The sequence below is a fragment of the Amblyraja radiata genome, chromosome 16 (genome assembly GCF_010909765.2).
Source record: "Amblyraja radiata isolate CabotCenter1 chromosome 16, sAmbRad1.1.pri, whole genome shotgun sequence".
NCBI lineage: Eukaryota > Metazoa > Chordata > Chondrichthyes > Rajiformes > Rajidae > Amblyraja > Amblyraja radiata.
The window spans coordinates 20,597,152-20,623,202 of record NC_045971.1 but is presented as its reverse complement, the minus strand read 5'-3'; the positions used below and the strand labels follow the sequence as shown (position 1 = coordinate 20,623,202).

Sequence of the window (26,051 nt, the reverse complement as noted above, 5' to 3'; positions counted from 1 at the left end):
AACAGTATGGATAACTCTCCATAGGGCATTATAGGGTCAGATGATTCATCTGTAAAGGACTTCAAACACTTGAACTTTGTTGGCAGTCAGTGAATTGTCTACAGGGTTGAAAGGAGTGTACGTGTGCACGCATGCATGCATGTGCGTGTGTCAGTGTGTGTGTGTCAGTGTGAGTGTGTGTGTGTGTGTGTGAGTGCGTGTGTCAGTGTGCATGTGTCTGTGTGTGTGTCAGTGTCTGTGTGTGCGTGTCAGTGTGAGTGTGCGTGTGTCAAGGTGTGTGTCAGTGTGAGTGTGCGTGTGTGTGAGTGTGCTTGTGTCAGGGTGTGTGTGTCAGTGTCTGTGTGTGTCAGTGTGCGTGTGTCAAGGTGTGTGTCAGTGTGAGTGTGTGCGTGTGTGTGAGTGTGCTTGTGTCAGGGTGTGTGTGTCAGTGTGAGTGTTTGAGTGTGTACGTGTGTCAGTGTGAGTGTGTCATTGTGTGTCAGTGTGTCAGTGTGGGTGTGTCAGTGTCAAGTCAAGTCAACTTTATTTGTCACACACACATACAAGATGTGCAGTGAAATGAAAATGGCAATGCCTGCAGATTGTGCAAAACAGAACAGAACCAGTATTTACATTTTAGAAAAATAAAAAGATACAACACAACTGTAAATTAGTGAGTGTGTGTGTGTGTGTCAGAGTGAGTGTGTGTCAGAGTGAGTGTGTGTCAGTGCGTATGTGTGTAAGTGTGAGCGTGTGTGTGTGCGAGCAGTTAAAGCAATTCTTTTTATGCGTTCTAATTGTCTTGTCTTTGCTTGCAGCTGTATTTAGCATGAATAAAACATGCCATGTATATTTAAAGAGTTGCAGATTTGCTTTATATGCATACTATAGGGTAGATTCATTAAGGAAACTTCTCGCAGTTTATTCCCAGTGTCAGCCATAACCTTTCTCCTACAGGGCCACCTGCTGCTCAAAGAAATAGCAGTAGAACAATGTGGTGCCTATTCCAGATGTACCTGCTGCTGAGTCTACCGACCGGAAACAGTCACATCTTCCATTAACCTGCTTCATTGCTTCTCTCTTGTCGATTGAATTGATTGAAACAGACAGCACGGGAACAGGCCCTTCGGCCCACCCAGTCAAAGCCGTCCATCGTTCACCTGTTTACACCAGTTCTATGCTATCTCCAATTTCACAACCACTCCCTGCTCGTTAGGAGCAATTTACAGAGGCCATTTAACCTGCACACCTGCGTGCCTTTGGGATGTGGGATAATTAAAGGCTTAGATAGGGTGGATGTGGGGGTAACTAAAGGCTTAGATAGGGTGGATGTGGGATAATTAAAGGCTTCGATAGAGTGGATGTTGACAGTAGTGGGAGAGTCGAGAACAAGAGGGCACAAACAGCCTTAGAATAAAAAGGTGTATCTATAGAATGTAGATGAGGAGGAATGTATTTAGCCAGGGGGTGGTGCATCCATGGAATTATTTTCCACAGAAGGCGGTGGAGGCCAAATCACGGGGTATTTTTAAAGCAGTGATTGATAGGTTAATTGATACAGGCATCAAAGGTCACAGTAAAAGGCAGGAGAATGGGGTTGAGAGGGAAAAATATATCAGCCATGATCAAATGGTTGAGCAGACTCGATGGGCCAAATGGCCTAACTCTGCTCCTATGTCTTATGGTCTCATGAAGCTACGAAGTTGCAAACACCACACAGACAGCACCCGAGGTCAGTATCGAACCCGGTTCTCTGCCGTTGTGAGGCAGCGGCTCTACCAGCTGCGCCACTGTTGAGATTAGTAATCCCTCACGTGGTCCTGCATTGCTAAAACTGAGAAGCTGATATTTGTGGGCACATTGGGTTTGATTGCTCTAATTCCCACCAATGTTTCACCTGAGAGCCTCAGTATTTGATGACCAGATCCGTAAGAACCCAGCTGTATGTGCCAGGTGTGGTGTGGGTCCGAATAATAATTCTATCAGATTATTGGGTTAACAACATGATTGGACTCTGGTCAGTTAGTCATGCCCCACTGGCCAGTTCCATGCTCTTACATGGTCAGAATGATTTACTTGCTGTTATTACACGTTAGTAACATTGTTAAATGTATGATAATTGTCAAGTCATGTATGATCAATGCCACAATTACCTGTACAAGTACAGACATAAGTCTGAAGAAGGGTCTCGACCTGAAACATCACCCATTCCTTCTCTCCAGAGATGCTACCTGTCCCACTGAGTTACTCCAGCTTTTTCTGTCTATCCACAAGTACTCGAGCTTGGGTTGAATTTGGATATTATCCAGGAAGCACGGTTCTGCGGCTGGCAGAGCCCCACAGCGCCAGAGACCCAGAATCCTGAAACCAGGTGCTGTCTTTGTGGAGTATTACGTTCTCCCTACGTCCACGTGGGTTTCCTCCGAGTGCTCCAGGTTTCTCCCACATCCCAACGAAGTGTGGGTTTGTGGTTAATTGACTTCTGTAAAATTGATTCTAATGTGTTGGGAGTCCATGAGAAATTGGGATAACACAGAGCTAGTGTGAAAGGGGGAATTGATGGCCGGCACTGGCTCAGTGGGCTGAAGGGTCTGTTTCAATGCAGCATCTCTAAAACTAAAAAAACATTTTTACATCAGTTCCCCCCCCCCAAGGTCAATGTCTCATTAATTACCAATTGTATTTACCGCACTTAAATCTTCCTCGATTAACAACCTTATCTTTCCCCATTGCCTTCCTAGCCTGAAGCTCCCCTCTTCCCAGCCACATTGCAAATGCCTCCAAGACATCCCATCTCATCTTTCATTGCCACTTCCTCCATTTACATTCATCCACTCCCAACTTGCATGCCTTTTCCCTGCTCCTTCTGTTCCAATATTATTAATGGAATGTAATATTTTGGGATTCCTTTTCTCAGAGCCCAGATCCTCTCTCAAATTATTTTTTTTCAGTTTACTCTATACCTTCTCCTCACTTCCTCATCTGTACCCTCCTCTGTACCCCTTCTCCTCACTTCCAACACAATATTCCACTTGTTATGTAAAAGGTTCTAAGAAAGTGATTTAAAAAAAAACATTTGCATAGGTACAACCTTCAAAATAATTATACGATCCTTTACGCCACTTTTTCGGAGAAGTACAACTCAACTAAAGATTTGTTTTCATAATGCCTGGGTATCAGGCCATGCAATTGACCAATTAATTCGTATTCATCCTTTGGTTTAGTTTGGTTTAGTGATACATCATGAAAACAGGCTCTTCGGCCCACCGAGTCCATGCCAACCATCAACTAGTTCACACTAGTTCCCTTTCTCATCCACTTCCCACACAGTAGGGGCATTTTTTATAATGGCACCAACCCGCATATCGTTGGGATGTGGGAGGGAAACGGAGCACCCTGTGGAAACCCACATGTTCACAGGGCGAACGTGCAAACTCCACACGGACAGCACCCAAGGTCGAAACCCTGGTCTCTGACGCGGCAAGTCAGCAGCTTGACCAGCTGCACCACTGTGCTATTAAAGATGTTTAATGGTTTCCATACGTAGAAACTTCCAATCTGAAATGTACACTTTGTTTTCTCTGCAGCTATGCAGCAGGTCCTGAACAACTTGAATGACTTACCAAACTCTACTGGAGCCAAGGATCTAGACTTGCTCTTCCTGCGAGGAATCATGGAAAGCCCAATTGTTCGGTCACTAGCTAAGGTACCTATTTATTCTGTGTACATTTCTGTGTTGCATTCCCTGCTTTGTTTTTTTTCCTAAGAAAAGTGTCAATCAAAATAAACCACAATGAAATAAGATGAAACTTCATCTATTGGAAATGAAGTTGGAAAGGGTGCAGAAGAGATTCACCAGCTCGGACTTGCAGTCTTGAGTTGTCAGGAGAGGTTGGGTAGGCTCAGACCTTTTGCTTCGGAACGTAGGATGCTGAGGGATAACCTTATTGAGGATTATAAAATCATGAGGGACCATGGATAAAGTGAACACTCACAGTATTTTTTCCAGCGAAGAGGATTCTAAAACTGGAGGACGTGAGCTTCAGGTAGAGGGGAGTTATTTAAGAGGAAGATCAGCGATGATCATACTGAATGGCGGTGCTGGCTCGAAGGGCCGAATAGTCTAATACCGCACCCAGTTTCTATGAACCTCAGGGGCCACTTTCTCTTTCCCCTCCCCCCCCCCCCCCCCTCCTCACCCCCCCCCCCCCCCTCCCCCTTCTCCTCTTCCCCCTCCGATCCTTGGCACAGTGAAATAATGTGGTGGTCGGGGTCCGTGGGTGGTGGGGTGAATCACCCCGTGTGGGGGTTGTGGTCTGGGGGTCGGGTGAATCACCCCGTGTGTGGGTCGGGGTCCGGTGCCACTGCAGCGAGGTTAGTGATGGGTGGGCGGAGGGACCTGACTGCAGCTGACGGGGATGTTGCCGGGTTTTGTGTCCCTGTGTGTCTGGTGGCCGGACAGTGCTGATCCCGTGGGGAGAGTGGGGGCTGTCCCGAGGGATCCGCTCCTTCCACCGCTTACACTGGGTGTTTGAGTGTCCCTTGGTGCTCGGGTTCAGAAAGCTCAGTCACCCTACAACCCCGGGCGGTCGTGGGCCGGGACTTTCCATCAATCGCCGGCACGCTGCCCTTTCGCAGGTCAGTCACAAAAAGCATTTGTATCTTCCCTCTGTCCGGGAGCAGCAGTGATGTGGCGGTTTTTACCAAGTAAGAACGTACATGTTGCGTGTGTGGTACTGCAGAAGGCTTGAGCGACTCCGTGCGTCACCTGCCTTGCGAGTGCATTGTGACGTAACTCTTTTTTTTCTCCAAAATTGGTGGGGTTTCAGGCTGTTTTTAAAATGTCAACGATTAATAACTTCGGAAATATAGGTGGAAATGTGGCAGGAAGATGTTTATCACCACCACGGGAAAGATGTGAGTAGGATGCGTGAAAATGGGAAGGCTGTGGCCTAGAGTTTGGAAGAAGATAGGAATTAACCATTGACACAGAGACACATCGTGGGCACAAACCATAAACTTTTAGTTATATAGAGATTTGGACAGATATATGGATAGACCGGGCTGAGAGGGCCATCAGCCAAATGCAGGCAAATAGGTCCAGACCAATATGCTGACTTGGTCGTCAAGGACAAGGTGGGCTGGAGGGCCTGTATCCTTGCTGTGCAGCTGTATGACTCCATTGCAGGCTGATCTCTTCTGCTGTACAGATTTTGCCAATCTTTTGCGAATGTAATTAAAAGCATACACAGCTACGGCTTTCAACTTAACTGCTGACAAAACATTTAATTGAGTAAAACAGGTTGATTCCTCTCGGGGTTCAACAGGGTGGTGTGAAGAGCTAACTACGAATATCTTGATTAAATTGATCCAAATTAAATTGATCCAAATAATTCTGACAGATAACCTTGTTCTTTCCTCGAAACGGCTTCATATGTGAAGAGCATTTTAACAAGAAACTGTAAGTGCCATCTTTAATAGTTAAAGGATGCTATGAGTTTTAACAACATAAATGAAAAGCGTTTTACATAATTTTCAATGGTTTAAATATAAAGCAACTTTAGTTTTAGTTTAGTTTAGAGATACAGTGCGGAAACAGGCTCTTTGGTCCACCAAGTCCACGCTAACCAGAAATCACCGCACACTATTTTACAGAAGCCAATGAACCTACAAACCTGTACGTCTGTGGTGTGTGGGAGGTAACCGTAGCTCCTGGAGGGAATCTACGCAGGTCACAGGGTGAACGTACAAATTCCGTACAAACAGCACCCGTAGTCGGGATCAAACCTGGGTTTCTGGCGCTGTAAGGCAGCAACTCTACTGCTGCGCCACTGTGGCACCCCTGTTCTCTTCTGAATTAAAGGGTTTCAAATGGTCTTTTATTGTCACATGCACCAATTAAGGTACAGTGATATTCGTGTTACCATACAGCTATATTAAAAAAAGCAACAAGACACACAACTACATAAAAGTTAACATTAACATCCACCACAGCAGTTTCCCCGCATTCCTCACGGTGATTGAAGGCAATAAAGTCTAATTGTGAGCAAATTCTAAATATTGTTTTTTGGAACAATTTTTGGATCGGTTTTTGTTCCAGTGCTTAAGATTTGCCAGGCAGTCTGCAGGGAGGAATTTTATCTCAGACGTTTTCTGATGAAAGATTCTTCAATGCTATCATAGATGGAGATACTGGAAATTGCCCAGCATATGTTATTGTTGGCAGGAGAATTCTGCACATAGAATACTGGAGTTACTCAGCGGGACAGGCAGCGTCTCTGGAGAGAAGGAATGGATCGAGTTTGAAGTTCAGTTCAGACAGTCTGAAGAAGGGTCTCGACCCGAAACATCACCCATTCCTTCTCTCCATAGATGCTGCCTGTCCCGCTGAGTTACTCCAGCACTTTGTGTCTATCTTCGATTTAAACCAGCATCTGCAGTTCTTTCCTACTCTACAACAAAGGCAGGTCACGAGAGTACGTCAAGCACTGCTAAATACGTGTGTCTTACTTTGTAAGATCAGCCAATTAATTGGGAAAGCAATTTCTTTCAAGCCAACGGGATCTGGTGACACGTTTTACAGCATCAGCATGTGATAGATATTCTTGTTTCCAACTATGATTAGATTAAAAAGAAATAACATTATTAAACTAATGTCATTATTATGTTTTGCAACAGAATTATTTGCAACAGGTTCTGCAGTTCCGTTGCTAACAAATTCTATGGATTTGCTATGGCCATATGGTGCGGAGTGGCTTTAATTGATGCACTGTTAGCATTCACACCAGCTATTAGAAACTCACACTGACTGACAATCTTTCTAGGTTTGTGTCCGCTTGTCAGTTTCTGCTGACAAAAAGCAATCAGATTAAAGCTTCCACTCTGCCTGGCCACTCCATTGAAAACATCACAGATTGTTGCAGAGATAGACACAAAATACTGGAGTTACTCAGCGGGAGTATTGTTATTGTTATTGTTGGCAGGAGAATTCTGCACATAGAATACTGGAGTTACTCAGCGGGACAGGCAGCGTCTCTGGAGAGAAGGAATGGATCGAGTTTGAAGTTCAGTTCAGACAGCCTGAAGAAGGGTCTTGACCCGAAACATCACCCATTCCTTCTCTCCAGAGTTCCTGCCTGTCCCGCTGAGTTACTCCAGCATTCTGTGTCTATCTTCGATTTAAACCAGCATCTGCAATTCTTTCCTGCACTGAATGCTACAATCTCTTCTGCATCTGCTCAGGAATAGCATAATATTGGCCCAATACCAGCTCATGTCCCGGGCAACACGGTGTCACAGTAATTTCATCAAAGTCACGAGCTTACACTTCAAAAGATAATGATTAATATTCAGCTGAGAGGCTGCAAATTAGCACGGCAAATTAAAGTGAGGTTTTGAACACCATTGGGTTGCATTGGTGAGGTTGAGATTAATTTCTTCTGCAGTGATGTTGATTTTTGAGCAATTATTTTGAAATGTTGCTAATCAAAATTAAGTTTTCTGTTTGGCTAAAACTAGCAGTGGGTTTTCCTCTGTGAATCAAATGATTGAAGCTTTTTTTTCTGGGCTTTGGTCTAATTATCATTGATTAGACTTTGATGAATCTTCAGTTTTTTCAGAAAACTCCAGTCAAGGTCATGATATGAAAGGAACCTTTCTGCCTTTCACAGTGGTGCAGCTGATAGAGCCAAGTTCGATCCTGACCTTGGGTGCTGTCGGAGTGAAGTTTGCATGTTCTCCCTGTGACAATGCAGGTTTCCTCCGGGTGCTCTGGATTCCTCCCACATCCCAAAGACATATGAATTGGTAGATTAATTGGCCTCTGTAAATTGGCCCAGGTGCATAGGTGAGAGGTAGAACCTTGGTGGACTTGGTTAGAATCTGGGGTGAATAAAAATATTGGGAATAATGCAGGAACAATGGAAATGGGTGTTTGGTGTGGATCCGCTAGGCCAGTTTCTGTGCCATATTGCTCTGTGTCTCTGAGAAATATACTTCAAGCCAGTGGCAAGTTCACTTCAACACAATGTCTGGAGTTTTAGTTTAGGGATATACAATTGAAACAGGTCCTTCAGCCCACTAAATCCATGCTGACCATCACCTTTTGGATACATTGGGTCAAGAATGTGGCTCACTATCACTTTCTCAGCGGCAATTACAGATGCGCAATAAATATTGACGGGTACTCAGTGGGCGGAAGGGTCCGTTTCCATGCTGTATATCTGTACCACATAACTTAAATATTTCCAAACAAGCAAAACATCCGGGCCCGATCAGTAAATAAAACAATGCCTCTTTCACAAGAAAAATCCCAATCCAAATTTCAGGTTTGCAATATGCACACGTCATAGGGTTGTACAGACCATGGAAACAGGCCCTATGGCCCACTGCATCCATGCTGACCTTTTTGCCCATCTACATTAATCCTATTTGCCTGCTGTATCCTTCTAGGCCTTTATTCTTTAAATGCCTTTCTGAATGTTTCCCGGGCATAGTGAATATACCTTTTTCCAGCATCCTCTCTGGCAGCACATTCCAGATATCAACCCCTTCAGTACACAAAAAAGCTTAGCCTTCATCATCATCATCATCATCATCATCGTTGTAAACATTAGCGACGCAGTGGTGCTGGTTTCCGACTGGCACCACACATCTCTGTCCTCCAGTTCCTGCGGAAGTTCACCGCTGGAAGTACAAGATTTTGGTGTGTGTGATTTATCATCATTCTTTACAATGCTATGTACGACAGTGATCGCAACTTCTACTGAAGTGTGGATGGCCATTGGCTCGCTAGAAGCTCATTCACCCTTTGATAGGTCTTGTTTTTGGTCCTGCTGGGGGTCCACAGCCTCCTCCTCACCTGGAAATTCAGGTGGGGGAGATGGTTTAGTCGCCGACTATCCGACTATCCGACCATGGAGCAGGTAGCACGGGATTACATGGTACCCGTGGCGAGGGGAAATCTCCCCGACTTGACCAAAGATCAGCTTTCAGGTTCCCTTTAAAATTGCTCCGTTTTATATGAAACCTATTCCTAAAAGGACACCAAGTGCTGAAGCAACAGGGACAAATGGAACTGCTTTTGCTGCCCAATTGTGTGAAAGAATGAATGCTTTTGGATGTTGGCACAAGGAACTGCAGATGCCGGTTTGCACAAGTAACTGGAGTAACTCAGTGGATCAGGCAGATCTCTGGACAACATGGATAGGTGATATTTCAGGTCGGAGCCCTTCTTCAGACCTGGACCCTTTTGAAACCGATGCCTTCTTGACATGAGAAAAAAATGATTCTGACTATCAACCTTGTCTATAGCCATCATAATCTTCTATGCTTCCATCAGGAATGCTTGTAAAGTATCAACACTTTATCAGCAACACACCATATGGAGATTACCACTGGGTTTCATTCCAGGGATTTATTTTTATAACTGAATGGAGCCATCGCTCTTGCTGAAAGTATTGCAACACAACAGATGTAAATCAGTTTCTTACCCCAGAAAGCAAAGGGCTACAAACTGCCTGGTGTTTCTCCTTGTTATCGGTCAATCTACATATTCATAATTGTTAGAATCTGCTCTAAGCCGTAATCCTTTCTGTAGCAGCACGAACCAACAGTCTCCCCACTTGACCTACAGTGAGCAATGGAGGTAATTATTTGTAGATATGGTCATTATATATCCGAGAGTGTTTGAAATGTATTGAAGTTCAGAGATTGCAGGGTTTGGAAAGAGTGTTTTGAAGTTTGGCTGAAAGTAGTAGGAACCAACTGGTATAGTGAGAGAGTGAGAGAGAGAGAGCGAGAGAGAGAGAGAGAGAGAGAGCAACAGAGAGCAACAGAGAGGGAGAGGGTGAGATAAAACATGGAAACAGACTCTTTGGCCCACCATTTTCACACTGACTCTAATCCCTGGAGCGCAGGAGGAAGAGAGGTGATTTTATAGAGGTGTAAAAAATCATGAGAGGAATAGATCGAGTAGGCGAATCTAGGACCAGAGAACATAGGTTTAAGGTGAAGGAGAAAAGATTTAATAGGAATCTGAGGGGTAACTTTTTCACACAAAGGTTGGTGGTTGTATGGAACAAGCTGTCAGAAGAGGTAGATGAGGCGGGGACTATCTCAATGTTTAAGAAGCAGTTAGTACATGGATAGGACAGGTTTGGAGAGATATGGACCAAGTGCAGTCAGGTAGGGCTAGTGTAACTGGGACATGTTGTTTGGTGTGGGCAAGATGGGCCAAAAGGCCTGCTTCCACACTGTATAATAACAATAATACATTTTATATATGGGCGCCTTTCAAGAGTCTCAAGGACACCTTACAAAAATTTAGCAGGTGGAGGAAAAACATGTAAGGGGAATGAAATAAATAGTAGAGACATGACTAGTACACAAAGTAAAGACAGAATTCAATTCAAAACACAATATGAGGCAATTAATGCACAGATGAAAAGGGAGGGGGATGTGGGGCTAAGGATAGGCAGAGGTGAAGAGATGGGTCTTGAGGCGGGACTGGAAGATGGTGAGGGACACAGAATTGCGGATCAGTTGGGGGAGGGAGTTCCAGAGTCTGGGAGCTGCCCTGGAGAAGACTCTGTCCCCAAAACTGCGGAGGTTGGACTTGTGAATGGAGAGGAGACCGGCTGATGTGGATCTGAGGGACCGTGAAGGTTGGTAGGGGGAGAGGAGGTCAGTGAGATATGGGGGGGCCAGATGGTGGAGGGCTTTGTAGGTTAGGATCAGGATTTTGTAGGTGATCCGGTGGGAGATGGGAAGCCAGTGAAGTTGTTTGAGGACTGGAGTGATGTGATGCCAGGATTTGGTGAGGGTGATGAGTCGGGCGGCTGCGTTCTGGACCAGTTGGAGTCGGTTGATGTAGGTGGAGCTGATGCCAAGGAGAAGTGAGTTGCAATAGTCCAGTCGGGAGGAGATGAAGGCATGGATGAGTCTTTCAGCAGCGGGAGGTGTGAGAGAGGGTCTGAGTTTGGCGATGTTGCGGAGATGAAAGAAGGAGGTTTTAAAGATGGCGGATGTGAGGCTCAAGGGAGAGGGTGGAATCAAAGATCACGTCAAGGTTGCGGGCCTGGGGAGATGGGGAGACAGTGGTGCCGTCGATGGTGAGAGTGGGGTTATTGATTTTGCTGAGTGTGGCTTTGGAGCCTATGAGGAGGAATTCTGTCTTATCGCTGTTGAGTTTGAGGAAGTTATGTTGCATCCAGGTTTTTATAACTGTATCTCTCTATGACTTCACATAGACAGCACCCATAATCTGGATCGAACCCGGGTCTCTGGCGCTGTGAGGCAGCAATTCTACCGCTGCGCCACTGTGCCACCCCCATCATCAGGCAGACTTTTTATCTTTTGGTTTCGCCAAAAGTGAAAGTGAAGAAAAAATGAAGCGAGTTCTTTGCCGTAGTTAACATTCTGGATATCTGGGGTATTGGCAGCACAAGGTAATTGGAAAGCAGAACAGAATGATAGTCATAGAATCATACAGCATGGAAATTGGCCCCACGCTGGCCAATGTACTCCAACTACACTCCCTATAACTCTAGGTTTTTGTTTACTTCCAACTATTTATTCACTCCCCTTTTGCAAGCCACAACTAAATCTGTATCTTGGTAGAAGCTTTAGTCTCTCTGCGCCTCTGTTCTCTCCACTTTCACTTTAAATCTGTGCCTCAGTGGTGTATTTTCACTAGTTTTCCAATAGGTGGCAATGAACTGCAAGAATTCAACAAATGTATTTAAGGAACAAATATTTCGATATCATATTCGGCTTGTCAAAGGGTTAAACAACAATGAATTTAGTCTTTAGTTTTAAAGATACAGAGTGGAAACAGGCCCTTTGGCCCACCGAGTCCACACCAAACAACAATCACCCCGTACACTAGTTCTATCCTACACTCTCGGGACAATTCACAGAGGATGAACCTACAAACCCGCACGTCTTTGAAATGTGGGAGGAAACCAGAGAACCTGGAGAAAACCCACGCAGTCACAAGTGCAAACTCCACACAGACAGCACCTGTAGTCAGGATCCAAACCGGGTCTCTGGCGCTGTAAGTCAGCAACTCTACCGCTGCGCCACTGTGCCGCTCCAAACTTGTACCATTTACCTGACGTAATACTAGGGGTTTTAAAACATTTTGGTTTAGTTCGACCAGCAGTGAACAAGCATGGATAACGCAGTTTTAATATCGGCTTGAGTTGGTGAAATTAAAACCGACAATCTATCAGCATTCACACTTTACACCTAAATGGTGGCCGATTAGGAAAAGGGGAGATGCAACGAGACCTGGGTGCCGTGGTACACCAGTCATTGAAAGTAGGCATGCAGGTGCAGCAGGCAGTGAAGAAAGCGAATGGTATGTTAGCATTCATAGCAAAAGGATTTGAGTATAGGAGCAGGGAGGTTCTACTGCAGTTGTACAGGGTATTGGTGAGATCACACCTGGAGTATTGTGTACAGTTTTGGTCTCCAAATCTGAGGAAAGACATTCTTGCCAGAGAGGGAGTACAGAGAAGGTTCACCAGACTGATTCCTGGGATGTCAGGACTTTCATATGAAGAAAGACTGGATAGACTCCGCTTGTATTCGCTAGAATTTAGAAGATTGAGGGGGGATCTTATAGAAACTTACAAAATTCTTAAGGGGTTGGACAGGCTAGATGCAGGAAGATTGTTCCCGATGTTGGGGAAGTCCAGGACAAGGGGTCACAGTTTAAGGATAAAGGGGAAATCCTTTAGAACCGAGATGAGAAAAACATTTTTCACACAGAGAGTGGTGAATCTCTGGAACTCTCTGCCACAGAAGGTAGTTGAGGCCAGTTCATTGGCTATATTTAAGAGGGAGTTAGATGTGGCCCTTGTGGCTAAAGGGATCAGGTGGTATGGAGAGAAGGCAGGTACAGGATACTGAGTTGGATGATCAGCCATGATCATATTGAATGGTGGTGCAGGCTCGAAGGGCCGAATGGCCTACTCCTGCACCTATTTTCTATGTTTCTATGTTTACTTCAGTACATTAGTTACACTGGTGAATCCTTCCCCATGTCCACATCAAGACATCCAGCTGCCCATCTCTCCCGACCATGACAGACAGACATACACAGCTCACCATGGCATTTTTGATATTGCAGATTCTCCAAACTTCCTGGATCCTGCCAGTAAATCTCAGTCAGCAGGCCAGTTCAAAGGATAGAAAACTCCAAAGGACAATTTATGGGAAACCTTTTCCTCATCTTTCTTCCAATAGACTTTTTATACTTGCCAACCTAGAAGCAACAGTGGACCCAGCTCCATTCCCAGCAAAATATCAGTGGCCACAGGCCTGCAGTCAGAAAAAACAATCCTCCACAACTATCCTCTGACTACTTCCAGGCAACCAAATTTTGAATCCAATTTGTTAACTTACCTTGACTTTCTTGTGATCAAACCATCCAGATTAGCTTAATATGCGGGACCTTGTTGAAGGCCTTGCTAAAGTCCATCTAGACAGCATCCACTACCTTGTCCTCCTAGTGATCTCTTTGAAAAACTCTAATGGTTTCATGAGACACAATTTCCCACACATAAAGCCATGCTGACTATTCATGTCCTCATGCTTTAGGGAACGGGGATTCCCCTCTCCCATCAGATGAGGCCCTCACTCGTATCTCCTCAGTATCCCACAGCTGCTCCCTTGCTCCCCCTCCCCCTAGTCGCAACAGAGACAGAGTCCCCCAAGTCCTTACCTTTCACCCCATCAGCCATCGCATACAACACAATACTCTGAAATTTTCGCCACCTCCAACGGAATCCGTGCACCAGTCACATCTTTCCATCTCCACCCCATTCTGCCTTCCGCAGATACTGTTCCCTCCACAACTCCCTTGTTAATTCATCCCTTCCCACCCAACCAACCCCTCCCCAGGTACCTTCCCCTGCAACTGCAGAAGATGCAACACCTGTCCCTATACCTTCTCCCTCGACTGTCCAAGGACCCTGACAGTCCTTTCAGGTTAGTCAGAGGTTCACTTACACCTCCTCCAACCTCATCTACTGTATCCGTTGTTCAAGATGTATACTGAAGTAAAGTGTGACTAGATCGGCGAGGCCAAACGTAGACTGGGCGATCGTTTTGGTGCACACCTTTGCTCAGTCCGCCTAAACGTACCTGATCTCCCGGTTGCTAAACACTTAAATTCTCCTTCCCATTCCCACACTGACCTTCTCCATTGTCAGAGTGAGGCTACACGCAAATTGGAGGAACAGCATCTCATATTTCGCTTGGGCAGCCAACAACCCAGTGGGATGAATATTGATTCCTCTATCTTCATGTTGCATGAATCGGCATTTTCTCTCTCTCCATCCCTCCCCTACCCAAGTCGCATCAGCTTCTCTTTTTCACCCAACAAACAGCTAACAATTACCTTTCTTTTATCATCGTTACTTTTTTGCATATCTTTCATTCATTGTTCTTTATCTCTCTACATCATTGTCCATATCCCTCGTTTCCCTTATCCCTAACCAGTGTGAAGAAGGGTTTCGACCCAAAACATCACCCATTCCATCTCTCCAGAGTTGCTGCCTGTCTCTCTTGTTGTTGGTGTAGGATTGTCGTAAATATTGAAGACGGGCACAATATGCTGGCGTAACTCAGCGCGACAGGCAGCATCTCTGGATAGAAAGAATCGGTGACATTTTGGGTCGAGACCCTTCTACAGACTGAGAGTCAGGGGAGAGGGTGACACAGAGATGAGGACGTGTAAGGTATGAAAACAAGAGCAAAAGGGAAATGTAGAATAGCTCATTGTTAGCTAGGTGACAGCAAAGCAAATGTGATCAAGGGGACAGTCAAACTGGTCGGAGAACTGGGAAGGGGAGTGATGGAGAGAGAGGGAAAGCAAGGGTTTCGAAGTTAGAGGTCAATATTCATATCGCTGGGGTGTAAGCTGTAAATATCTCTATTTTCAACCAATAATTGCCTCGCTGCACATGGGCAGGACTTCATCATCGCTCCACAAAAATCAAAACCTCAAGATTGTGCAAATCATAAATTGTTAATGCCAAGAATGAAAGTTATTGATAGTAATTGGGTGACTGGAATGATATGGCAGAGCAGGGGATTAAAAGTATTTTGATCAATATTCCATCAGTCATGCTGTCATAACCAATCAGAATTTATATTGATCCCACAGTGAGACTATATTGAATTTACATTATTGTAGTATAAATTTCATACTCTGGCAAATGCATTTAATGTAAATAAATAAACATTTTCTTTTAGTGAAATCAGCTTTAAACTTTCTTGTTTGGTATGATAACACTTTGGGAAAGCCGGCCTAATGTTGAGGAGTACAAAATATTTCTCTTTTCTATGATCATCATCTGACACTGCCCTTTACTTAGCTTTGTCAGGGAGCACTTCACCCAGGAATGAAACGAGAAACTCGAGTCTATCTTCACTGTATTTTACCCATGTGTGTAGGTTGCAAAGTTGAACCTACACACATGTGGCTAAAAATGAGTATGTGTTATGGAAGATGAACACTTTAACAAATTTATTGCAAGAATAGCGTGGAGTCTCATGGTTATGTCTAACCTAACCTCAACAATAGAGCTCAATGATCTACCTCTTGCACGATTGTGATCTTGTTTTCTCCCGATTAAGTTTTGGATGTTTTTTGTCTCGTATTGTGTTATTTTTTGGCTATCTATTTTACGTTTACAATTTTTACGTGCATTTTATGTAGTTGTGCGTTTGTCTGTGTCTGCCTGTGATGCTGCTGTGAGCAAACTTTGTTATTGTACCTGTACCTCACTGGACATGTGTATGTGACAAGAAACTCAACGACTTGTGGCTCAGCATCGAAACAGTTCTTTGTAATTGTTAACGTGCCTACTTAAGGATCCCTCTGTGAAATTTGTCTTTAATGTGGAAAACAATTTGACCTGATCTGTTGAGGGCACCTCAATAGTCACAACCAACCAACGTGTTTAGCTCTTTAGTTAGTAATTGGGGGACTGGAATCATAAGGCATAGGAGGGGATTAAAAATTATTTTGATCAATATTCCGTCTTACTGAATTCACACTTAACATTCCCATTTACCACAATCCCACCATCGCCTCAAAAATCTAATTTGTTTATCGTGGTTACCGTGGTGGAAGGATAAACAGAATTGATTTCTGGGGATGGTGGGAAATTGGAAAGTTTGAGCTCATTAAACATGCATACTCGTGATTTTATAAATTTGAGTGGTGATCTTATTGAAATGAACAAAATTCATCAGTGTTGACTGTATCAGACCAAGAGATTGGCCTTGAGTGCACATTTTAAAGCAGCAGTGGTGCAGCTGAGGAGATGCTGCCTCATGGTGCCAGAGACCCAGATTTGATTGGGACCACGGCTGCTGTCTGTCTGGAGTTTGCATGTAAGATAGACACAAAGTGCGAAAGTAACTCAGCGGGTCAGGCAGCATCTTAGGCGAGAAGGAATAGGTGATGTTTTGGGTTGGAACCCGAAGATGGGTTTAGCCTTGTGAAGCCAGAGGAATGAATGTAGGTAGAGGGGGAGAGATGGGGAGATATGGGTGCGAGTCCTGGTTGAGCACAGGGGAGGGTTGTTTGGAGTCAAGTGTGTTTAATTTTCATATGCACCAGGAGCAGAACAATGAAATCTTTACTTGCTGCAGCCTTATAGGCATATTAACACAATAATACAAATAAATATATAATAGTCAATAATACTAAAAATTTGTAGTAATACTAGTTAACCAGGCCATCATTGTGCTAACTGAAATAAGTAGCGGCATACAAAGTCCATAGCAGATTGTTGTTGAGGTAGGGTCTCTGGCGCTGAAAGCACTGTAAGGCAGCAACTCCATCGCAAGAGTCTGATAGTTGCTGGGAAGAAACTGTTCTTGAACCTGGAGGTTATGATTCACAGGCTCCTGTACCTGTTTTTTGGTGATGGCAGTGAGATAAGAGTGTGTTAAGGGTAAGGTTCATTAGTTCATAAGTGATAGGGGTAGAATTGGCTGCTTTGTGAGGTGGCGATTCCTGTAGATTTCTTTGATGGATGGGAGGATAATTCTCGTGATGGACCAGGCTATGTCCACCACTTCCTGCTACCACCTTCAATCTTAGGGATGCTTGTCACTGAACCGGGCCGTCATGCCACCAGTCAGTATGCTCTCTGCAATACACCTGTAGAGGTTAGAAAGAGTATTTAGCAACATTATATGTTTACTTTAAACAACGTCTGTCAAACCAGTTGAACACAAATGTCTAGCTCTGGGAATCTGGTCTTACACAAAACAAAGTTGTATTTGTAGTTTAGACATAATGTGATCATGACACAATTTCCTTACTATAATAAGAAACCATGTAAAAATGCACTGCTTTACAACAAATTCCTCATATGTTGCAAAGCATACATGGCTAATAAAGTAGTATTGTATTGTATTGTATTGTATAAGTCTTTAATGACTTTCTAGAGTTGTGACTCCACCTAAATATATCATCACTTTCAATTCAGAAAGAATCTTGGAAAGGGAGCAGTTCCAAAATTGCATGATGATAATTCGCGATTTTATTTCCTTTTATTTAAATTCAGTCAGTGAATTCTTGACAGAAATAAGAAATTGCAGATACTGGTTTGTATAAAAAAAAACAAAGTGCTGGAGCAACTCTGCAAGACAGGCAGCATCTCTGAAGATAGAGGATAAGTGACGTTTCGAGTTGGGTCTGAAGAAGGGTCGAAGGTTCTCCAGAGAAGCTGCCTGCCCTAGTGTCAATTGAAGCCTTTTATTAAAACTTTGATGTGAGTTCCTATGCATGTGAAATTTGGAGATTGAATCTCCAAGCGTAAGATTGAATCTTGCCTGGTCTGGAAGTTATTTCATTGAAACTCTTTACCATAGGTAATTTGTTGCAATTTGCCAACAGATGGAAAACCGAGGTATTGAAGCGCACTCACTAGAATGAGTTGTGCGGATGCAGTAACATTGCATTGTTGTCAGCAAATGTGTGGTTTAGTTTCTTTAGTTTTCATTTTAGAGATACAGCATTGAAACATGCCCTTCGGACCACCGAGTCCACGCTGATGTATGATCATCCATACACTAGTTCTATCCAACACACTTTGGATAATTTACAGAAGCCAATTAACCTACAATTCCGCACATCTTTGGAATGTGGGAGGAAACTGGGGCTCCTGGCAAAAACCCACGCGATTACAGGCCGAGCAAGCAAACTCCACACAGACAGCACCCGTGGTCAGGATTGAACCTGGGTCTCTGGCGCTGTAGGGCGGCAACTCTACCACTGCGCCACTGTGCCACCACTGTGGTTGGCTCCAGAGGTCTGGATTAGATGTCACAAGGCTTTTATTTAAGTTCCATCGTAGAACATAGAAAAGTACAGTACAGGAACAGAGCTTTCAGCCCATAATTTCCATGCTCATCATGATGACAAGATAAATGAATCTCATTTGATTGCATATGATCTATGTCCCTCCATTCCCTGCATATCCATGCGCCTATCTAAAAGACTCTTAAATGCCACTATCATACCTACCTCCACCACCACCCAATCCCTATGAAAAAAAACTTTCCCCACACATGTCCTTTAAACATTACTCTTTTCTCCTTCAAGATATGCACTCCAGTCTTTGGCATTTCCATCAATGCAATAGTTCAATAGTTCAAGGGAACTATTTAATAGTTTAAATATTTAAATAGTTTAATTCGTTTGCATGATTAAATCAATTTGAAAATTGGCAGAAACAGAATCAATAATCATAACCATGAAAAGTTGTGAAAACATCACTGATTCATTTGTGTTTTTAAGGGAAGAGCATCTCTCACCTTTAGAATTTCCAGCTTGAATATGATTCCAGGTTCACCAATCTAGGTGATCCTTTAATGACATCTGAACTAAGCTCACAACACACTCAGTGGGTATATATGGATAGGCAACAACAATCCACATTTCATGCAAAACATAAAGTGCTGGAGCAACTCAGCTGGTCAGGCAGCATCTGTGGATGGAGTTGATGTTTTGGGTCGGGACCCTTCTTGAAACTCTAGTGAGAGAGGGTCTCACAGAACACAGATCAGAGAGAGGAGGAGAACTTCTTTAAAGTAGGCAGTAAAATTGAGACACAAAAAACTGCAGATGCTGGAATCTTAGGCTAAGCACAAAGTGGGTCAGGCATTCCCTGTGGAGGGAATGGATAGACAATGTGTCGGATCGGTTCCTATCTACCAGATTTCATGAATGAGTGGACTTTAAAGTCTGACACTCTCCTTTATCACTCCCTTTCATTTTCAGAGCTGAATGAAAGCTCTTCAATTATTTGTAAAATAAGATTTTCACAATTGTGACTCCCTACGGTACTGGCTAATGAAATCTAATGCTTTCTATCATTAATTAATTAATGACCTCAGTGACCTGGAAGAAAAAACCCGACAAAAATTAGCATTTTGCTTCTTTGAATAATTATATTTCTGAAGGCAGATAATTATTAGACATTTTGTACATGGCTTTCAAGATGAAATGTGCAGACTGCCTCGGATAATTGTTTTTGATCGTGGAAAAATATAAATTATACACGAACCATTGGAAATATGACAAGATGCTTGAAAAGTGGGTATTACACACATTAATTCACACTGTGTATGAGCGGCAGAACTGCAGAAAATGATACAGGGTGTTTTGTTTTTTTACACAGAAGGCAGTGGGCGCATTGTTATGCTGTTCATGGAGGGGCTTGGATCATGTGTAGGCAGATGAGATTAGTTTATCTTGGCATTATGTTTGAAGAAGGGTCTCGACCCGAAACATCACCCATTCCCTCTATTCAAAGATGCTGCCTGTCCCGCTGAGTTACTCCACCATTTTGTGTCTATCTTCAGTTTAAACCAGCTTCTGCAGTTCACTTCCTACACATTATGTTTGGAGCAGACTTTTTAGGCTAAATGGCCTGTTCCTCTGCTGTGCTGTTCTACGCTCTATGATCTGCAGGGATGTGTGCAGTGTAAGAGGCCAGTGAGGGCAGAAACGTTTCATATCTCCCTTCTTCCCCCCCAACTACAGTCAGCACACACCTTAAGGTTGTATGTATGAAGTCATAGGAAAGGGTTAGTTTAGTTTAGGGATACAGGGTGGTAACAGGCCCTTGACCACACAAAGTCTACACCGACCAGCGATCACTGCACATCAACACTACCCTACACACACTAGGGACAATTTTACATTGCTGCTAAGGCAATTAATCTACAAACCTGTATGTCTTTGGAGTGTGGGAGGAAACCAAAGATCTCGTACAGACTAGCACCCATAGACAGGATCAAACCCGGGAGTCTGGCGCTGGGAGTACGCCACCATGCCGCCCACAAAGGTGTGTCAGGATCGTGTGGGACTGAGTTGGATAAAACGATTTGAGAAGGGCCATTGAGAACATCAGAGAGCAGTCAGCAGATGGTTTGAGACAATTGCTGGCAACATTGCAAGACCCCAGTTGCAAGCTTCATTTGTATGGCATCATTTCATCCCAAGTGATTTCAAAAGAAGCGTTGCTGTCATTTGTTATCATGATGACCATTTGGTTTGTGACTAAATTTCATGAAATCTCACTGACAATCTATCCTGGACCAACCACATGCAAGCTATGGCAAAAAAAAAAAGCACGCCAATGTGTCCACCTCCTCAGGAGACTAAGGAAGCTCGGCATGTCTCCAACAAAGCTCACCAACATTTACAGGTGCACCGTAAAAATCATGCTTTGGTTGCATCGCAGCTTGGTTTGGTGAAAAGCTTTGCCCAAGACCGCAGGCAATTACAAAGACTTGTGAACGTAGCCCAGTCCATCACACAGATTCAACTCACCACCATCGAGTCCATCTACACTTCTTGCTGCCTTGGGAATGCAGCCAACGTAATCAAAGACATTTTTCATTCTGGTCATTCCCTCTTCTCCAGCTGGGCAAAAGCAACATTCCACGTCTCTGGAACAGCACAAACACATGCTCTTCAGTGTATCTTGGTACACCCGATAATAAAATAGCAATAAGTGAGTTTGGTATTCCGACTGTGCATGCCCAGGTCATAGGTCACTACAGATAAACATTGGGGGGTGCGGAACTGCTGTGTGTTATCTTTGGTTAACAGACCTTAATTTCTGTGAGTACTTTATGCTTCGTGCTACTCCGTGGGGTCAGGGTCATGGTTCATGGTCGGGGTCGGGCACGCGCATGGGTCTCCGGCGCCGCCGAGCCGCCGCTGGGTCGTCCCCGTCCCACCCCGGGGGTCCCGTCCCCGTCTGGAGGCGGTCGGAGGTGTTGGGCCAGGCTTGCAGCCGGCGCACAGATGGCTCGGCGCCGGTTCCAGCCTGGCTCTGCTCCGGTTCCCGGGAGGGCCGTCCCCCGGCGGGCCAGGGTCCGCAGGCCATACCTCTGTCCCTGTCCAGTGGTCATCAGTTGGCCCCTTCAGTGGAGGGTGCTGTGACTCAGACAGAGAGGTATGGTGGCGGTGGGGGCCAACCGCTGGCCACAGGCGGGCCAAGCAACATCTCTGGAGAAGGGTCTCGACCTGAAACGTCACCCAGTCCTATTCTCTGGGGATGCTGCTTGTCCAGCCGAACCACCGCAGCACCCCGCGCACGCCCCCGCCTGCGCTCGGCCCCTGACTTAGCTCCCCGGCGCTGGTGGGCGCCTAGAGCCGGCAGTCGGTGGGGGTGCGCGTGGGGTGTTGCGGTGGTTCGGCTGGACGGGCAGCATCCCCGGAGAAAAGGAATGTTCCTCGGGAGTAGGAGCAGGGCCGGGCTGGCTCAGGCGCCACCTGCGGGGGGGGGTGGGGGGGTTGTAGCGGCGACTCGGCAGCGTCCACGGCTCCGGGGACATGGGCTTGACCAAGGCTGCAGACGAAGTGCGGGTCTGTGCGCACTCTCCCGTCTCCCACTGGCATCTGCCTCTCTCTCTCGCTGTTACACCCGCTTTTCCGCTACCCAACATCCCGGTTCCTCAGATTAAATATATTTTTAATTATAAAAAATATATTGAATATATTTTTACACATTAATCATGAATAAAGATAGGAATTTACATACAGTTTATGCAGCCAGCACCTTGTTCACTTTTTCATTATAGCCAGTGACCTTTGACATATCCCATGATTCCTTGCGTGTTTCAGAATTCCGAACTCGCTTATACTGGTAATAATAAACCAGTACTGAAAATAATATACCAATGCTAAAAAAATACACAAAGTGCTGGAGTAACTCAGTGGGTTGGGCAGCATCTTTGGATAGATAGATAGATAGATATAATTTATTTGCCACACAGCCAGGCTGGTGGAAATTTGGGTTGTCTGCAGCGATACAATAATAAAGAACACACAACCACAATAAAACTGTAACACAAACATCCACCACAGCATTCATCACTGTGGTGGAAGGCACAAAATTTGGCCAGTCCTCCTCCATTTCCCCCCCGTGGTCAGGACCAGAGTCCAGAGTCAGTCCAGGATCGGCTCTTCCTCACCGGAGACCGCGGCTTTAAGTTGGTGTAGGCCGCAGGCCGGCGGTCAAGATTTAAAGTCCCCGCCGCAGCCAGAAGCACCGTAGACTGCAGGGCCAGCGGTCGAAGCTCCCCTCCAGGGGTGATGGTAAGTCCATGCCGGCCCCACGGTAGAAGTTGGCCGCGGGCCGTCAGTGATGGCTTCTTCTTCCCCCGGGTCCCCAACGTGAGATCCCGGGCTGTAGACGCCGCACCAGCTGGAGCTCTGCAGACCGCGGCTTCAGGCTGCGACTTCAGGCTGCCGGCTGCCCCGGGCCAGCGAAACGGAGCGCTCCCCTCCAGCGAGCCCCAGCGAGGGTCGCCCGCTCCACGCCGAGAGTCCACACTGCGCCCGCCGCTGAAGCCCCGGGCGCGTCTCCGGGAAAGGCCGCGTCGCTCCTTGATGTTAGGCCACGGGGGAGGCGACCTGGAAAAACTCGCCTCTCCGTGGAGGAGGCAACCGAAGCGGTTTCCCCCTTACCCCCCCCACACCACCCCCCACATAAAACACATGAAGAAACATCAAATACAGACTTTAAAACATACTAAAAAAATAAAAAAAGGTTGAAAAACTGACGAGCTGCATGACATGGCTGCTGCACAGAGCAGCGCCCCCTACAGAACATGGATAGGTGACATTTGTTGTCAAGACCCCTCTTCAGACTCAGGAATCAGAAGGGGAGCAGAACATCCATCAGAGAGAGGAAGGGAACTTCAAAATAGGCATACATTGAGGAGATTTAGCTGTGGAGCAGTAAAATGTAGACACAAGGAACTGCAGATGCTGTATTACAAACAAAAAAGCACAAAGTGCTGGAGTAACTCGGCCCCAATGTAGTTTCAAGGTCAGTATTTGAGCAGTGAACATATTCGGCCAGGAATAGTTCATAGCTCAAATTCTGACCTTGAAATGATAATGATGGCCCTATAGAAGTCAGTGTTATATCTCAGTGATACGGAAAACAGCTTCCAGATTTGCTGTAAGTAGGGTTTAATGTTGGAACATCAGTGATTTAATCTTTCTCCACAACATTACTGCAGTCCTCCACTATAATCAAAGGAAATCAATGGTAGGATGAAAATCCCAGGTATTGACAATCTAATGCATTGTTGCCTAAGATATAAAACAAAATGTATTTTAATGGAATGTTGAAGCCTAGTTTTGTTTAGCATGCTGAGTTAAAGAACTAATTTAGTGCACGTGCATTGAAAATATTTTAAAATATAAACAAATTTAATTACGAGTTGCGATTTTATATTTCAACCCCGATAATCTTATGCATCTGTTCCCACTTTATTCTGCTCTTTGCAAAATGTAAAAAGCATTAACTAAAAATTGTACCTCTTTTGCTGTGGTATTGTAGGATTAACGGTAAAATGTAGCCCAGTATTAGATTACGACAGTCAATATTACTTCTACAGTCAATATTATTCTACTGCCGTCAAATTAAACATAATTTAGAAAATTACAATTTTAAATTAATTTTAGAAATAAGAAGCTCTTTGAGATTCTAATGTCAAATTAATGTCATTGGGAGATGCCTTACTCCCTTGCAACAGTAGTAAGAAGCTTACCATAATATGTGCTTGTCACTAGATTTTTAATTGGAGAGCTGAGTAAGCTAAACGTTCAGCTATTCAAGCAAAGATATATACACGTGCATATGAAGAAAGACTGGATAGACTTGGCTTATACTCGCTAGAATTTAGGAGATTGAGAGGGGATCTTATAGAAACGTACAAAATTCTTATGGGGTTGGACAGGCTAGATGCAGGAAGATTGTTCCCGATGTTGGGGAAGTCCAGGACAAGGGGTCACAGCTTAAGGATAAGGGGGAAATCCTTTAGGACCGAGATGAGAAGAAACCTTTTCACACAGAGAGTGGTGAATCTCTGGAACTCTCTGCCACAGAGAGTAGTTGAGGCCAGTTCACTGGCTATATTTAAGAGGGAGTTAGATGTGGCCCTTGTGGCTAAAGGGATTGGGGGTATGGAGAGAAGGCAGGTACGGGATACTGAGTTGGATGATCAGCCATGATCATATTGAATGGCGGTGCAGGCTCGAAGGGCCGAATGGCCTACTCCTGCACCTATTTTCTATGTATCTATGTATCTATGAAGGAAGTGCAGATGCTGGTTTAGACTGAAGCTGGTGAAAATGGAATAGGTGACGTTTCTGGTTGAGAAGAAGGGTCTCGACCAGAAACATCACCCATTCCTTTTCTGCAGAGATGCTGTCTGACCCGCGAAGATATATACATCACTTCTTACTTAGAAATACATAGAAAATACGTGCAGGAGTAGGCCATTCGGCCCTTCGAGCCAGCACTGCCATTCAATATGATCATGGCTGATCATCCAAAATCCAAAATCAGTACCTCGTTCTGGCTTTTCCCCCCATATCCCTTGATTCACTTAGCCCTAAGAACTAAATCTAACTTGGAGTTAGATGTCTGGTGATAGTGTATTGGTATTATTTTAATTAATTCTTCTTCAGAAGTGGTCCATTTGCGTGCAGAAGGATGCTCATATCAATTCACTGGTTGGAACAACCCAGTTGAAGTCATGGCCGGATTTACGTATAAGCTGAAGGTTAGGTATGTGATAATTAGCATATGTAATTATGTGTCCGAGCCTTTATTCAAGTGTGCTAAGCATCCCGAATACATAACACTGAACAAGCTTCAGCTTTTGGCCTCGAGATCTAGGGGGGCCTCGCAGAGCCGGATTTACCACTAGGCATCATAGGCTGAAGCCTAGGGCCTCGAAATCTAGGGAGCCTCCGGCCAAGGCAGGCCACCTGCCGTTCAACTCTGGGCGGGCCCCCCTCTCTATCTCTCTCTCTCTCTCTCTCTCTCTTTCTCTCTCTCTCCTCTCTCCCATTCTCTCTCTCGCTCTCTCTCTCTCTCTCTCTCCTCTCTCTCTCTCCTCTCTCTCTCATCTCTCTCTCGTCCTCTCTCCCTCCTCTCTATCTCATCTCTCTCCTCTCTCTCTCTCTCTCATCTCTACTCTCTCTCTCCTCTCTCTCTCTCTCTCTCTCTCTCTCTCTTCTCTCTCTCTCTCTCTCTCTCTCTCTCTCTCTCTGTGTCTCCCCCCACTATTCGTGTTCGGGCCGCCGGGCTCTAGGCCGCCTTGCACATGCGCATTGCTGTGGCCTGCAGTACTCCCCCTGCACATGCGCACAACCACGGCCCGCACATCATCGGCCGCCCTGCCTCCCTTTGAATAGTGGGAGATTTGGCCGCCATTGCTGTCCGGTCGCTGCCTCATCGCCAGCGCTGAATACCAACGCAGAATCACTCCCTGACCCTGGATCAGGAGTATCTCCCTGGAGTAACTCTTGCTTCTGGTTTCCTGGTCCTCCATAAATATTCTAAATGGAATTTAAACTGGAGGTGGTGGAGGGCTGAACAATAACAGCCTATTGCATTTTATCTGTTTATTTATTGTATATATATATGGTCTATGGTATATAAACACACTGAACTTTTATCTCCTGTTCTGTATTATGTTCACATATTCTGTTATGCTGCAGC

The 26,051-nt window shown here is 45.0% G+C and overlaps 1 protein-coding gene across 1 annotated transcript in view; it reads left to right on the top strand.

The window, feature by feature from the left end:
• mpp2 (membrane palmitoylated protein 2) overlaps positions 1–26,051 on the top strand; it is a 507,220-nt gene that overhangs the window by 436,288 nt on the left and 44,881 nt on the right. The window contains 1 exon segment of the mRNA XM_033034794.1: positions 3,567–3,685. Coding sequence (XP_032890685.1) covers positions 3,567–3,685 — 119 coding nt within the window.